Genomic DNA, 17,439 nt, shown 5'->3' on the forward strand with positions numbered 1-17,439 from the left:
CTTCCTTCACCTTTGCTCGCCCGTCTTTTCTCCATTATATTTTTCCTCTTCCTAAAAGGGAAAACCAAAACAAAAAGGAAATAATTATCAAACGGGCTTAAAAACGTGGACCTTTTTTTATTAGGATGTGTGAGAGAGTTATCATTTCCCTAAATCAAATTATAGTGAACCGAGCAAGACGAGAACTTGGAAAATGAACCACTTTTATTAACAGAAATTCACAATGCGGATCCAAACTAGGTACTACAATTACAAAGAGGATCATCACTTGAAAATATATGAAACATTTGGTAGCCAAAATTGGGATCTCAAGTCAAGTAGATCATGTTAGCTTCCCAAATACTCAGAGGTCCATTGAAGCATTCTCGGAATGCTACACACAAATCAGTATGCTTTGAGCCAAAGCGTTACCGAGTCTCTTTCAGGCGATTGCCGGATTATGACGGAATTCAAATGCTTCGAGTCAAAGCACCACATAAATTTTCACTTTGCATCAAATGATCTATAGCCACCGCTTGTTACTTTTTGTTGATGAACGGACTGGCGGAGGTGTTTTGGCATTTCTGTTGTCGTTTGCACCTGCAAAAGGAAACACCATAAGAAACTCAAATCATAGATGAATATGAAAGCTCTAACCTGGTAAGATTGTTCTAGAATGTAATGAAGCTTGTATAAGCTTTACGTACTAGTTTTGGTTGGCTTCCCTCCTAGAGATGACCGTCTGTCATACCCTGGTGGCGAAATGCCTGTTAGTGATTGCCTCCTCAGAGTTCTTGCACTATTTGTTACCGGTGAATTTGCATCGTTTATATTGGTTGCGCATTTGACACTTGACTGTGCTTCCACCAAACTTTGCTGGCTCCTGCAAATTTAGTGGGGATTTATGTTCATATGTGTATGTCATGTTTGAGGCATCATAACAATGTAAAACATATGTAATGTATAGAAACCAAAAAATAGCGAAACGTCCTAGACTATCAGGAGAACAAAATTCAAAACATGAGTTTCACCCACCTCTTATCAGAGCCATTGATCAGTTTTCCAATAGTCCGCAGGGATTTCCTTATCTGAGACCCTTTTCCACTTGTGCTACTTGTCAAATTAGGTGTCAGGTAATCTGTAGAAAGGGTGACCTTACTTTGCATGACAATCTGTACCTCATTTCTGGAATGCTTTTTTGGTTCGGGTGTTGTTGGTAGCTGAAAGGGACGAACTTGTGCCTTGTTATCTGCTTTTAACCCTTGCTTCTGATAACTACCCATCCTTGGGCTGCGAGGAGCCATCTTTGGGCTACGAGGAGCCTTGGTCTCAGGCTCAGGTGTCGTTGGTCGCTGAGGAGGAGGAACTTGGGTTCTACTACCTGGTTCCAACACTCGCTTCTGATATGTGGCACTTGCTGGACTTAGACGATTCCTGGGACGAGGTTCGGGTGTTGTTGGTTTCTGAAGGGAAGGAACTTGTGTTCTACTACCTGGTTCCAACACTCGCTTCTGATATGTAGCACTTTCTGGACTTAGAGGAGTCTTGGGACGAGGTTCGGATGTTGTCTTCTGGTAGGTAGTGCTGGTTGGACTTTGAGGAGCCTTGGGACAAAACACTTCTAATGTGGAATCTCCATTACTGAAATGGCCCAACGGGGTAGTGACTGCTGCTGCACATTGAAGTTGACCATATTCCTGCACTGCCACTGCCTCAGACGTTAGGATTTTCCCCATGTCATGCGATATATGCAGATTATCCTTCTTAATTGATCTTGGACCTTCCAAGCTCAATCTCCTCGAATGAGTTGGAAGATAAGGGATTTTTGCCTTCTCGGTTTTCACAGTGCTGCAACTTTCAATGCTTAATCTTCTCAGACGTTGGGGAGTTCTCTCAGTCATTGTTCTTGGCACACACTGACCTTCTTTGTTTGCTAATGCCTTCTTAAGACTCTCAATCTGAAAAGTTTGAAACATGACGAAAGTGTTAATGCGTAAGCATAAACAATTATAATGTTTTGCTAATACTCTAAAGTTTCAGGATGAATTTAGATAGAACAATTGACCAATCCAAGTATAGAGAGTAAAACAGATTTGTGAAAATATAGGCAGAAAAAACCAAATTAATAAAATTTGTTCACCTGTTCTCTGAGTTTCATAACCTCACCGCTCTCCTTGTTTGAATGAGCAGCACCAAGTTCAACGGTGGAAACCCTCTGTGCAAACTTCAATGTACTGACAGTTTCACTGAAGGAATCTTCTTCTGGACTAACATGGGCAAGCATTAAAGTTTTAGCATGTCCACCTGAATTAAATAGCCAAAGAGAAGGTTGAGTTAGTTCAACACACAGTATATCAAAATTTAATTGTTAAAACTCCTCGAGAACAAGCCTCAAATGTTCCATTTGACCAATCATATTGTGGCATCATTTCAAATCCAAGCCAAAAGTTAACCAAATTCCTCACCCTTATAATGTGGCATGATATTGCTCGAAATCCAATATAACAAGATTGAATAATAGACAGAAATGCTGAATATTCAAGAAATTACAAACCTAAGGAGTCTTGCAACAGAAGTGTGAGTTTGCTGTTTCTGTAAGGGATGTGAGAATTCTTCTGAGCCAAGGCTGCGATAACATCTCCTAAACATGAAAGAGACTTGTTGATATACTGTGCCTCTTTCAGCCTATCTCCTGTAACTTCAGATTTGTCCACTCTTTCGCTTCCTGCAAGGTCAACCAAATGAAGGCAACTACGTAGAGTACCTCCGGAAGTATCTTTTCCATGCACATGGACTGTTAGGACACTGCAGACACACCAAAGACCATCAGTGGGCACAAAATAACTGATATGGCATGATAAGAAAATGTCTTGTAAGAGAGCCTCAGGTCCTAAAAACTGACCTATGGGAACGGCTACTGCGGCTATTGATTGCGGTCGAACTGACCATACGATTCGTCTCACCAAATTTCATGAGGTTCAGGACATCAGTAGTAGACCTCACTGAATGCATTGTAGCACCTGGGATACTCAAGCCATTATCACCAGTGCAGCTCCGTATCTCTAATTTGGCAGTGGATGAATCTTCTGCAAGAAGGTCTCGTACTTGTTCATTGTAAATTTCGACCATTTGGACATGAATGTCATAATCTATGATATCCTTCCTTTTGTTTGACATTTGGAACAAATCGCTGAGAGCTAGATAATTAATCCCCATATCCGCAGCTGACCCACCTGATGGACCACTCTGTAAAGATATATAAAAACTTGTGTTAAGATACAAAATGTACATACACAAATCTGATGTGTCATTTCTTATAATATACAAAAATGCTTGCAAGCAGATGAGAACCAATAATAAATCACTCCTTCCCTCCTACATAAGCCTAAACCTTACAAAACATTTATCAAACTGAAATCTCAGGCTTGTATCTTACCATGGTATGTGTTTTACCGGATCCAGTTTGACCATAAGCAAAAATGCATACATTGTAACCATCCATCACAGACCTGATCAGTGGTTGAGTGTCCTTAAAGACCTCATCTGTAAATGAATGTATAATAGAGTCAGTATGCAACAGATCGATGCTGAAAATAGATTTTAAAAAAAAAGTTTTGATGTAATACTACCTTGCCTAGCAGTTGGACCAAACACTCGGTTGAACTGGAAGACTTTCCTTCCATCCTTTTGGGGTTTTGCAGGGTCCGAGATCACAAGTGACCCGTCCTCTCCAATAAAACTTATTACATTTCCATATTCATAACTGAAGGAAGGCCTAATCCGGCAGTAAACTCGAATATTACCTGAAGCCATTTCAACCAAGATCAGATAACAATTTTTTGTAGTTGACTTAAAATACGATAGCATAGCTAACATTTTTGTTTGGGAAAAGTAGCAACCTTTCAAATCCTGAACCATGTTGTATAGCTTTTGATTCTCTTTCACCACCTTGTAATACCCGAGTGCGGCAGTTGACAACTCCTGCACCTGATTAACTGAAACCACAAAGAGCACAAACAGAATTCACTTTTAAGAAATTTATGTGCATTTATAGCTTTGTAAAAATGCACAGCATTAGGACATTCTTCCATCAGCACATACCCAAGCATTTCAAATCTCTATTCAATTGTGTCTGTAAGTCTTCAAAGTCCCGTTTTGCACTTAACCACAAGGCCTTGAGATCCTGGAAATTGAAAATCATACATTGCCATTTCCATATTATTATTGCTGGAGAAAATTATATAATAAACTAACTGTAATTTCACTTAAATTGAATTTTTATTTGACCGACCCGGAGCTCTTCTTTAACTACTTTGTTATAACTACATTGTGGGCATTAGTGTTGTATTATGATGGAGATTCATATAAGCTAACTTTGTACTGAAAATTTAATAGATTTAGAAGACAGTAACATTATAAACGCATACCACAAGTTCTTTCTCTTGCGTTTGGAATAGAAATCTGTGGTTGCAGTTACCCTTTCTTAAACAAGCTCTGCAGTTCTATTTGAAAGAAAAGATAAGGACACTTCAGAATTTAGTAGGAATTCAAAAATCTGAGTGCAATATCCAATACCATAAAGCATCAGAGGCAAAACCAAAACAGATAAAAGTGCTTCTAAAATATAATATACATACTCCGGAATTTCCAGGAGCAGATGACTCCTCTAGAGGCATAGCTGTTGAAAGGCCAGTTGATCTCCTTTTTTCTTTCAAAGGGTCTTTTAACTTAGAGTTTAACTGTTTGTACAAAAGAATAGTATCAAGTTAAGAGCAACTTCATGTAAGTAAAAACATTGGCATAGTATAGAATGAGCAGGATTGGGGGAAGGGGGAGGAGGTCTGATCTAAAGGAACATAAACTTAACCATTTCAAATAGCTATACTAAGGTCATAAAAGAAGTCGCAAGATTATGCACATTAGGTGATGCAGAAGGAAATCCCATTTAGATATCAACAATATCCCCGAAATACCTCCTAGACTGCAACTTCATCTTAAATTTCACCCATTATGTATTATCATTATGAAAAGAGGAAATAACAGGGGATACCCTCTATATTTTATTTGACTCTATCTGTTTAACAAGATTAACACATCATCATACTTTTGCAATTTATTTACGAAGAGAAAATAATTGAAGAATCTCGTAACACTCAAATCAAACAAACCTCTGGAAACTTCTTCTGTAGATGTTGCTCCAAACAACTTTTCATGATTCTTTGAAAGAGGCTGACTGCATTCTGCACAGAAGAAGTTGGTTAAAATAGATGAAAGTTGACTTCAAATCTAATCCATATTCCAGTATTTGTTAACTGAATCAGAGTAACATTCTTTATTTCAAAACATAGAAGGTAAAGAGAGAGAGAGAGAGAGAGAGAGAGAGAGAGATCATTACCACATCTCCACTATGGTAGGAAGCAAGAACATTGTCATCAATGTTTTCCTTTACGTCAACCATAGAGTCAAAAAGTAACTTGACAACAGATTCTACGGAATCCACTACATCACAATTAACAGAATGACAAGAGTTAGGGAGAGAAACCGAATACCATTACAAATATCCTAGATACCAAGCTGTGGATTCGATATAAAATGATGGCCCTTTGGAGCAGATGTGAAACATACATACCAACAGATAGAACAAATAGAGTTTTTTTTGTATCATTCAATAATGATCCTTTATCTTTAACCCTTACCATCTGAAATAACCACAAAACATACAGCTAATGTACTATATAGCCAACCATCCTGGAAAAAAATAATATCAAAACTTGAATAGAACCCTAAACCTCGAATCTTAGTGTTCCTGCAGCTACATCAATGAACACATACATGATGATACATTGCTTCTTTGAGGTTATATAGTCAATACTGATACTTTATTATTAATTTGGGGCATCTAGAAGTAACCATGGCATATACAGGTTTCACTAAATAGTAAATACCATACTTGGCTTAGAGGAAATTCTCATTAACTTTCTATTCTAGGTAGTCCACAATCCAAGGTAATCTTTTCATAGCACAACATGAAAATAAATTAATGTACCAAGAGTCTAGGTTTCTTATGAAATCCTACTATATATGCTTCTACATCAATCAAAGAGTTTGCTGATTAATTATATTATTATTCGTTCGATGTTCAATATTTCTACTAAAAATATCAATGTTACGCATATGTTATTAATTTAAGTAATTTCTGTTAAAAGTTTCCAGTTCAGGTATGGATATAAACTAAACTCCATATACAAAGTTCTCAAGAAAGAGAAATCAATAAAACCTTCAACTTTCTGGTTGTCACCCTCAACTGGTGGTTGTCTCTCACATACGGCAGACATATCCAAGTGCATGCAAGAATCTGATGGGACTACAGTTGAGGCCCTTGAATGCAGTCTATTGGCAGAAACTATAACTAGAGGAGATTTCACATATTTAGTAAATCCATTCCCATTGCTCATCTGCTTCCACTCATAATACGATTTAAGGGCTAAAACACAGTCAACAACCTTGGCTGCTGACCCTGCCTCCATTGCATCCTGAGATGACAAATATCAACAAATACAATGTGAAAATGCAGTAGTGTTGACATATGCATAAAATACAGACATGAGCAAGTGATTTACCCTTTCGAGGTTAGAAGCTTCAAAAGCAGGCAGCTTCAACTCTTCCACAGCGACCAGAAAGTTACGGACATTCTCAAAGTACTGATATGCAGGCAGTGCTTGAGATTCCCGACTTAATGATTGCAAAGGCAGTTGGCTCTCCACAACCTTAAGTAGTAATGATTATAAATTAATAAAAAGGGGTACAGTAGTTAGAACTGGATAGATACCAGAACATATGCCCATTTTTACTATTGTAAAAACGAATCAGCAATAAGAATCAAACATATCATTTTACTCTACGTTCTTCGCTTCGTCAACCAAACAGAAGAAAAAGAAAGTCTGAGATTGAAACGTGATACCTTGGGCACTGCTCCTGGTTGAATCTTGTTGATAGCATTGCACAGGATCAGACCATTTCTCAAGCAAGAAATGAAGTCTCTCTCCGATGGCTGTTTTGGTACGCTGAGTGGACCTACCAGGCTTTCAAGCCATTCAACGGCTTGGAATCGCCTCCAAGCTGTCAAAGTTACCAAATTCAGAAATTAAAGAAAGTTAAATTTTTTGAACAATTCTTGAAAAAAATCAATAATTACGTCCCTGTTTGTTTTCTGAACATTTATGGAGAGAAAATATTATAAAATCCTTGATCTTCGTAATTTACAATCCAAGAAATTAATCCACAATTCAATTGACTCAAACACAACCGAATTACAATTAGTTGATGAAATTTGTTCAAATCTTGGAAACCCAATTACTATTAGTTAATACCACAAACAATTCCAAATTTAAATCCTTTTTTTTCTGGAAAATTCGAAATGAAAATTTCAATCCTGACCAAGCAAACAAACGAATTGAAAAATCAAAATGCAGATGAATTAACGCTTCAACGTGCCTGCTTCTTCTGCTTTTCTTGAAGCCCTTGCAAAATCATGCAATCCAGTTCTTGCACTGTCCTCCATTCCTTCTTTCCTGCAAATTAACGAGAAAAAAAAAAAACATTCAACCACATAACATTCCGAAAGAAAAAAAAACCCACAAAAGTTGATGACAGAGAGAGAGAGAGAGAGAGAGAGAGAGAGAGAGAGAGAGAGAATTCAATAACATACTCGATAATATTTCTGGGTTTTTCTGTAAAACCCCGAAAACCCAGAATCTAGAGAGAGAGAGAGAATAGCAGAGAGAGTCTAGTATGGAAAATGCAGCATTCTTGGGGTTCTTGGCTTTCGGGCTAAAGTAATACGAATCCGGACCTGCGGCTTCGGAATCCTAACGTTTAATTTTTTTGAATTCAAATAGGTGGGGATGATCGCGACCGTCTAGTAAGAAGACTGTTTGACCTCATCCAACGGATGGGGTCTCCCAGAAATAGAACATTTTGAAGTTCGGGTTCTTGTCGTACTGGGCCTCGGGTTTGGGCTTCTGGGCTTCGGATTGCTACGAGAAGCTTATGACAGTTGAGAATCATACATCACGCGCGTGAACAGCACGCTCTTATTTCACCGTGAGTAATCAGGGAGTTGTGTTCAAACGCAGTATCAGTCGCGTGTTGCATTGGTTTGAAATTTTTTTTGTTTTATTTCTTCCTGCTATATTGATTAGTGGGTGACTGAATTTTTTTATGCGGGTTAAAAGTGTGTAATTGTTAACACCAAAAACTTGGGGATTTGGGAGGATGGGAGATATCAAATACCACCACTTTCTTGGTTTTAGGACGATATTGGATCCCATCAATTTGATCTTTTCTGATTCTGGCTGAGTTTGACATTTCAAACTATTAATTCAGGTATAACTTGTCAGAATTGGATCCTTTCCGAGGCAACCTATCGGGATCCTCCTAAGCGAGGTTAGTGAGCCGTTAGAGTTATAATTATTATAACTTTTAAAGGATCCTCTTATTTATAACCGTTGGATAAAAATACAACGGCCTACTAACATCAGTTAGGAGGATTCCGATGGGTCGCCTCGGCGAGGATCCAATTCCTAATTTATCACAGTTATTAGTACAGTGGCAAAAAAAATACTTAAAACATCTCCAACGGAAATATTAAATTCAAAGTTAAGAGACATGCAATCAAATCAATTAAATTTGAAGGTAGAAAAAAGTTTCAATTGATTTTCTAATCCATTTTCTCTTTCTACATGGATTGACATAGAAATTTTTGCTGACAATTTTGACATATGAAAAAAATGTGTTGCCAATTAATTTTCTAATTGAATTGTTATGTGGGTTCCATTAACGTATCAATTAGGAATCATGAAAAATTGTTTAATTGATTTCTTTTTTAAGAATGTGTCCTACAAATATTATTATAGCAAAAAAACCATATGAGTTGTAGGAAGAGAAAATCTGACTTTGCCACGCCTATTATCAAATTAACATTTAGTCATTCGCTAAATTAAATCAATATGAGCAATCTGTTTAAGTTTTATTCTAAAACATGAGTAAATTACATTTTACCACCTCATGTTTGAAGTCTATTGTAACCTCATACAACATATTCAAAACATTTCACTTTCATACCTCAAGTACTATTTTTTTTCAATATAAAACATCCATTAAATTTTCTATCCATTGGTTTGTTAAGAGCTGATGTGGCTGTCAAATTTGTGCTACGTGACAATTTTTTTTTTTATGCATTTAAAATTTTATAATAATTTATCCTATTAAATATATATATATATATATATATATATATATATATATATATATATCCAAAACCCACACCCAGATCCCCTTCCTTCTCCCTCACCTCTCCCTCACCTCTCTGTAACTCTCGCCCTCTTTTCCTCCATCTCCACCTCCCTCCTATGGCGTTCCTCCCCTCCCCTTCCTTCACACCTATCACCCTTTCTCCCTTCTTCGTCCAAGCCATCTTCCGCGTCTGATATCCCCACCCATCTTCCCAGTCCATCTTCCACGTTCTCTACAATTTCTAGGGTTTTTGATACCTTCATATGGCTTCCATGGCCACATTGTCTTCTTGATACTACACGTGTAGCCAATCTATTCAAGTTGGTTCGGACCCAATATTCAAACCTCTGCCCCGAGGTTCATTTGATCCCCTACCTTGCCCAACTAATTGTGCGCACCGCTCGCCTGCGGTTCATACCAATTAACCTTGTTGTCTGGGCTTACGTGGAGAAGTCGGGAGGTCCAAGTCTAGTGGAGGAGATGGCGGTGGGAGCGGCGAGGGAGGGTGGAGTCGGGAGCGGATTTTGTTGTGGTTAACAGGTTTTGAGAGAGATTGTGTTGGGGTTTGTGGTTTTTTCAGAGAGAATATGGAAGCTGACTGGAAATTTCACAAAGCATGAAGGATCCTTTAGTCAAAAGCAGAGTGAATTTTAGCCACAAAGCGGGCACACTTTCTATAAGCTTATTGATCGGTCAACAAACTTAGGTTTTGTATTGCTGTCTAGCTTGATTAGATTGCGATACAAAACCTAAGTTTAATAGGATTAATATTGATCCTATTAATAGGTTTTGTATTAGGTTGCGATACAAAAATTACACTTTCTATAATAGTTTAAGTATTGCTGTCTAGCAGAGAGGGCGGATTGGGAGAGGTTTCTAGGTTGTTTTTTTTTTTTTTTTTTTTTTTTTTTTTTTTTTAATAGGATCAATATTATAATATTTTTAATGCATAAAAAAAAAAAAATTTGCCACGTGGCACAAATGTGACAGCCACGTCAGCTCTTAACGGATTAATGGATGAAAAATGTAACGGATGTATTATACTGAAAAAAAAAAAAACTATTAGATTTTGATATGTAAAATATAATGGAATCAATGCAGACAGTATGTCCTTAAGTACTAAGGTCTAGTAATTTTTCTCATCCTTTGTAAATGAAAGGTATTAGGTTTAATTATCATTGAAGGCCAAAACAACCCAAATTTATTTATTTATTTATTCCTTTTTTTTTTTTGAACAAATGATATTATCTAACTAAGGGGAAAGGGGTTGGATTAGCCTTACAATGGGCTAGCAATAATGTGGTTCAAATTGGCCTTTGGCTAGAATTAAACATAAGACCTCTTACTTACAAGTGAAGATGAATATCACTAGACCGTAGTACTAAGTGGCAATTCGACCCAAATTATTATGTCTAACCCATTATGTGGCTAGTCCAAATCATACACTTTGTATTTAAAAAATGTAGTAAGTTTACAAATACAATAAAACCTCTATAAATGAATAATGTTGGGACAAAAATTATTATTTTAGAAAGGTGCTTTTAAATCGATAAATGAATAATTTATTAATTTAGTGATATATTAATATTTATTAGTTTATAAAGACTTTCTTGCTTTGTTCATTTTTTTTAAATAAAGATACATGTATGATGTATCTTATAAAACAAAGACAATTTAGGGTATTAAAAAAATGATTATACATAATGCGTGTGTATGTGCAAAGTTAGTTTTACGTAATGATTTTATTGGGTTTCTTTTCATACGTTATGTGTACAAGAACATATACTTTTCATATGTAAACTAGTCTCAACATAAGTTTATTTTGATACAAAATTATTTCAAAAACTAGCTAGTATTATTTCATGGTCATATATAATTAGAGATGTTTTTAGCCTGAATTGGAGAAGTATGATTATATATATGGGATTGAAATGATATTTTTACCAAATAAGGATGAGTTGGCAAGTTTGTAATCATTAGGAGTTAATGATTGGTGATTATTCACCTAAAATGAAGAAGTAGGAGTCTGGCATTGTATCTTGTGGCAACGTCTTGGGGTTAATAGGAGTGCTTACTCATGAAGCTATAAGGATATCAATCATTTGAACAATATTCTCATACTCTATCAAGCTTCCAAGTTCTCCAATGAGGTGCGAACATGTGGTTTTGAAGTGCAAATGAAGGCTGTGTAATATCCAGAAGTAGCAACAAGAGATATGATTCCATTCCATATAAATTAATGAAGGAAAAGAGCCAAGGAAAAGAATAACACACAGGAAAAACAAGAAGAAAAACCTCCTCTCTCTTTCGCAGACCGCTCCTTATTTTTCCATTTACTTTACATTCTAAGGCTTTAAACCATCTTTTATTGTATTTGTAAATCCTCCATATATAGTGAAATAGAAATACAAACATCATCTTAATAGACATAGCCGATTTGGTGAACTACTTAAACTCGGAGTACGATTATTTTATTACTAGTTTTACTCTACTCTCTGCTTCTTTACTCTCCCAGCAAGAGCTATGAAAACACACCACCAATCAATCAAAAATAGTTACTTGTGCAAGTCGATTTACCGTGAACTACAAATGAAAGGAAGAAGACAACATTAGGAAGCAAAGGAACCAAAAATGGATTCTCTTGGTCATCATCACGTCAAGCTCACCATGGACAACCAAGTCCATATGTTTCTATCATCAACTTAATCTTATCTCTCATGGAACAAATCTTTACAAGCCAAAACCATGAAGCCCACATATCATCATAAGCTGCCATCATTCACCCTCAACACCATCAAAACCTCATCGGCAAGTGGTTCGATGTGTCGTCATGCCACCATGCAACAACTGCTACGCTTGGCTAGTCACACTCACCAATGGCAGCCATGATGAACAAGACGATGGATGAGAGCCACTCTATATGAACCACGTTGGAAACCTATGAAACTCAAATTGGGTTATGCATCAATATCATAATAGCGATAGAAGGAAGAGTGAAGGAGACAATGGAAAGTCATATTTTCCCATTTATATTGTTGTTGGCTATCAATACTTAATTATTGGTAGTCTAATATTATTTGGGTTACTAATTAGTTTGATTTATGTTGCTTGCAGGCTTGTTAGAGAAAATGTGATTATTGATATCTATGTGAACATGACATATACATATGCATTGCAAAGCAAGAAAGAGAGTTGAGTTGTGTAAAGTATTTGAGTTTTGAAGATATTCAAGGGCTTGAGAATGAATATAAAATAATGAAATCTTGTATATGTCAGGCATTGGGGGAAGGGTTGAATATACAATTGGGCTTCGGGGGAATTGCCTACATACGAAAGTGGAAAGTAAGAAGTTAATTATGGAAATTTGAGCTTAAGGGATGAACAAGAGTTAACTCATATTCTAAGGTATTCAGAACAAGTAGTATAAGCATGGTATAAGACGTGCAGGCTTCGGTGCCTTAGGTATGTGTTAGCGGGATTAGAAGGGAGTAAGTACATTCATGCATCTCATTTGCACATATTTTAAGCATTCAAAAGAACTATTACATTCTAACTATTATTTAATTGGTACTTTGTGTTGTGAAGTGATTTGCTACCTATTCGATAAATCATATGTGGTGAACTCAAGCTTTTATTATGTAAGATTTTGTTTTATGGTGTACTGTATTTCAATTATAAATATTATTTTTTTCATCATGTCTTGGTTATAGAATTCATTTCTATAGCTAAGACATGACTAATGTCCTAACTTGTGAATAGTCCTTATTCGCGGGCCGGGACGTGACAATATTAGAAAGCAAAGATACATGTATCTTTAGGTTATAAAATTTTTAAAGATAACTTAAGAACAAGAAGATAAGTGTTTTAAAAAATTAATCTCCTAGAAGATGAAGTACTTCAAGATGCTTTATGTATATAGAAAATATTTTTTTTATATATATAATTAATTTTTTATACACCTAATCCTTACAATTATCCTTTCTTATTCCTCCATAATTTCTCATTTGAAAGGAAAACTTGCATTGACTGCTGAGACAAGGAGAGCATTGTGCGAGTATCAAAATGAGCATCTCCGTCACTTAGTACTACGATCTAGTGGTATTTCTCTGCACTTGTAAGTGAGAGGTTTATGTTCGATTCTTACCAAAGGCAAAGTTGAACCACATTATTATGGCAAGCCCATTTTAAGGCTTAGCTCACTCCCCCACCCCTTAGACCATCTCCAACCCTTGGGTTAAAAACTAAAATTTTTAACCCAAAAAATTTAGGTTTAGGTTTTAACCAAGAAACAATTTTTCCCCTCCAACCCTTTTGGGTTAAATTTTTAGCCCAAGATTATTAAAGAATGAATTTAGGATAATTTTTTTTTAACTTTTAAAAAAAATAATTATGTAGACTATCATAATTTAATTTTATGAACATTTTTACTTGAAAATATTTAGATTTCGATAAATATTAAAAAATCACTAAACTGATACCATGAAACTCGTGGAACACTATAAAAGAATATGAAACACATAAAATAATTTTTTTTTAATTATTTTAGCCGTTGGATTTAAATTTGGACTATTTGATCATTTTATTTTATTTTATTTTATTTTACCGTTAAATTTGATTATATTGGATCTTAACCGTTGGATTCAATAAATTTATAAATATAAAGGTAAAAGAAAAACATATATGGTGGACCATTCCCACTAACCCAAGGGGAATTTTGGCTCAAATTTGCCCCATAAATGACTTTTGGTTTAAAACTCATATTTTCCCCTAAGGGTTGGAACAAGTTGGAGTAAATTTAGAACCTAAAATTTGAGTTTTAATCCAAGGGTTGGAGTAGGTCTTGGTGTAGATACTATTGTTTGTTAAAAAAAACTCTAGTAAAAATGAGCATCCCTCTTATATTCCCACAAACAAAAGAGAGAAAAAACCAAGTTTTTTTTTTTTAACCCCTCTCCTCCGTGAGATTACCCATCTCCTCCGTGAGAACCTCCTTCTCCCCTTTGAGAGTATCCATCTACTCTATTAGAACTTCTCCCCTTGTGAGATTTCTTCTTCCTCAGTGAAGCTTCTCTCTCCCCGCAAGAATTTTTCTCTACTCAGTGAAAAAGCAAACTGCCTCTGTTGCTAATTGAAGGAAAATCCTTCTTTCGATCCTTTTTTTTTTTTTTTGCTACTGCCTTCAGTTGTTATGCAGATAGTTGTAGCCTAGTAATCTATCTGAGATAATTTGATAATTCACCTCAAATCTCTGTAATTTTCCACATTTTTGTTAATCTATAACTGCAAAGTTCTAGGGTTTTCTATGTTCTTGATTTTCTGGGTATCCTAACCTTTGATCTATTGGGAGATAGATTCAGAATTTTTATATGATGGGTATGCGTTCAATCAACACTTTTAGAGGTGTGATGCCTTCTCAATCCGTATTATTTTTAAGCATGAATATAATTGTGTGGAACTTCAGAGGCTCTGGCTGCACCAAATTTCATAATAATGTTACTAATTTAAAGCAAAACCACAAAATGTAGATTATTACGATTTGTGAGCCTAGAATTAGTGGTACGAGAGCCCTTTCTATGGTAAAATCGTTGGGCTTCCTTCATTGTGGATGCTAATTAGTTCTCTAGAGGGTTGTGGCTTCTTTGGAATAACAGCAAGGTTCATATTGATGTCATTGACACCACTGATCAATCCATCTTGGCTTGTGTGAGGGGAGCTGGTTGTAACCCTTGGTTGTTTACATTCATTTATGCTAGCCTTTGTAAGCCATAGATGCTATCAAGGGATTTTAATGAAATGTTAGAGGTGGGTGATAAACTAGGTGGTGCTTCTCTTTGTAGGATCAAGAACTTTAAATCTTGGTTGGAAGCAAATAGTCTGCTAGACTTGGGATATATAGGTCCTAAATTCACTTGGACTAACAAGAAGACTCTAGAAAGAAGTGATAGAGGCTTATGTAATATGGCTTAGAGAAACTTATTCCCGAAAACTTGTGTTTTCCACTTACCCCGCACTAAATCTAATCATTGTCTTATCAAAATTAGTCTTCAATCTACTCATGTCCCCCATCCTCTTCAAAGACAGTTTAGATTTGAAGCTATGTGGCTTAGGTATGACGCAATTGATGAGTTTATTGTAGAAAATTAGGGTAATTATCATGATTCTACCATGGACAAGACTTGTGCTCAAGTTGAGCCCCTGAAAAGATGGAATGTCATGTCTTTGAGCACTTAAAGCAAAAGAAAAAGAAGCTCCTTAGATGCATTGTTGGTATCCAAAAAGCACCGTGTAGAGGCCTAAACAATTTTCTTCTCAACTTGGAGCATGAATTAATTTCAAAGTTCAACAAAATTCTAAATCAGGAAGTTGTCTTCTGGCATCAAAAGCCTAGATTGAAATGGTTACAAGACGGTGATTATAATACCAAATTTTTCCATCTTACCACGATTGTGAAAAGAATGAGAAATAGAATTGAAGGACTAAAGAATTACCAAGGTGAATGGATTGTAGACCCTGATGACTTGAAGAGTTTTGTTGTGTAGTACTTTCAAACACTCTTCTTTCATGGGCAATGGTCTAGACATGTTACTTCTCTACCTAAACTCTTTTCTTCTATTCATTTGGATGATATTGGATCACTTAATAGAGAGATTGACCATGCCGAAGTTAAGGATAGCCTTTTTAGTATTGGAGGTGCTAAAGCACTGGGTATATGTAGGTTTCCTGCTTAATTTTATCAATTTCAATAGGGCAGATGTGCAAGTGATATTGTTGATATGGCTAAAACAGCATTTCAAACTCATACATTACCTCATGGTTTGAATAGTACTTTAATCGCTCTTGAACCTAAAATTAAGAACCCTTACATGATGCTGAACTTTAGACCAATTAGTCTATGTTTCACTTTATATAAAGTCATAACTAAGATTATTGTAGCTAGGCTTAGGCATCTTCTCCCTAAATTGATAATCCCAAATCAAGCTAGTTTTGTGTTTGGCAGACATATAATGGATAATATTCTCATTGCGCAAGAGATTCATTATAAGTTTAGAAAGTACAAGGGTAAGAAAGGTTTTTTAGCTTGGAAAATTGATTTGTCCAAGGCTTATGATCGTTTAAATTGGAGCTTTATCAGTAGTGTGGTCTATGAGATTAGTCTGCCTAAATGTTTGATTCATCTTATTATGGACTACATTTCTTCTGTTAAATATCAGGTCTGTGTTAACGGTGAATTAACAGAGAGTTTTAAGCCTAGTAATGGTATCGGGCAAGGCGATCCTTTGTCCCCTTATATTTTGTACTTTGTATTAAGAAGCTGTTTCACATTATTACTAATGAAGTCAATCCTGGTCAATGGAAATTTGTCAAAGTTGCTCGGTTTGGTCTCGGTGTCTCTCACCTTTTTTTTTCTGCATATGATCTTATGCTCTTTGCAGATGCAACCCCAAAAACAAGCTAGGGTGATGAAGAGATGTATTGACAAATTCTACTTAACATCTGGCCAAGCTGTTGACTTTAAAAAATCTATGCTGTATTGTTCTCCTAATACTTGTGCAAATAAGGTTAGAGAAATCAGTGGTATTTGTGGTTCTCCTTTATCTGATAATCTTGGAAATTATTTGAGGATGCCATTGATCCAATCTAGAGTCTCTAAGTCAACGTACAAGGGTGTGATTGATAAAGTTCAGAGTAGACTTTCTTTTTAAAAGAGTAATGTCCTTTCAGTGGCTGGAAGAACCACCTTAATTCTCTGGGTTGGGTTAGGTTTTGTCTTTAAATTTTTGAGTTTCGGGTCATAACCCCCTCAACCATGTGAAACAAGGGTAGAATTTGGTTTATTAATTCTTAGACCCGTCGATACCCGACCCACCTGCAAGTACTTAGCACCTCAATTTACAACTTGGCTTCTTCATCCTATAATCACCTGCAATCTCGCATTAGAAGTCTGCACAGTGCTTCCATGATTTTTTTTGCTCAATTCATTTATTATCAAATAAATCCATCTCTTTCTCCCTATTACTGCCAGCAAGAAAGCCAAATTTAGATTAATCTTACATATTGCCATTTTTAATAGAATGTCTCAAACTTTCTCTTAATTCTTCTATGTGTTCCTGCTGTCTATGTCCGATGGCATTACCCACAAACCATGAAACTATTGAACAAATTGCA

The 17,439-nt window shown here is 35.9% G+C and overlaps 1 protein-coding gene across 1 annotated transcript; it reads right to left on the reverse strand.

Moving 5' to 3' along the window:
• Positions 1–222: 222 nt before the first annotated feature.
• On the reverse strand, positions 223–9,536 carry LOC137712146 (kinesin-like protein KIN-14L). Its single transcript, XM_068451279.1, has 19 exons — positions 9,343–9,536; positions 7,474–7,550; positions 6,941–7,098; positions 6,600–6,746; positions 6,257–6,512; positions 5,375–5,478; positions 5,148–5,219; positions 4,617–4,718; positions 4,407–4,481; positions 4,081–4,162; positions 3,879–3,974; positions 3,609–3,782; positions 3,416–3,522; positions 2,882–3,225; positions 2,534–2,784; positions 2,120–2,283; positions 1,015–1,937; positions 687–862; positions 223–579 (listed from the first exon to the last, which is right to left on the reverse strand). Exons 1-19 carry the CDS (start codon positions 9,534–9,536, stop codon positions 503–505), a joined length of 3,579 nt encoding a protein of 1,192 aa, XP_068307380.1. The 3' UTR covers positions 223–502.
• Positions 9,537–17,439: the final 7,903 nt, after the last annotated feature.

This window comes from Pyrus communis, chromosome 13, assembly GCF_963583255.1.
Source record: "Pyrus communis chromosome 13, drPyrComm1.1, whole genome shotgun sequence".
NCBI classification, from domain to species: Eukaryota; Viridiplantae; Streptophyta; class Magnoliopsida; order Rosales; family Rosaceae; genus Pyrus; species Pyrus communis.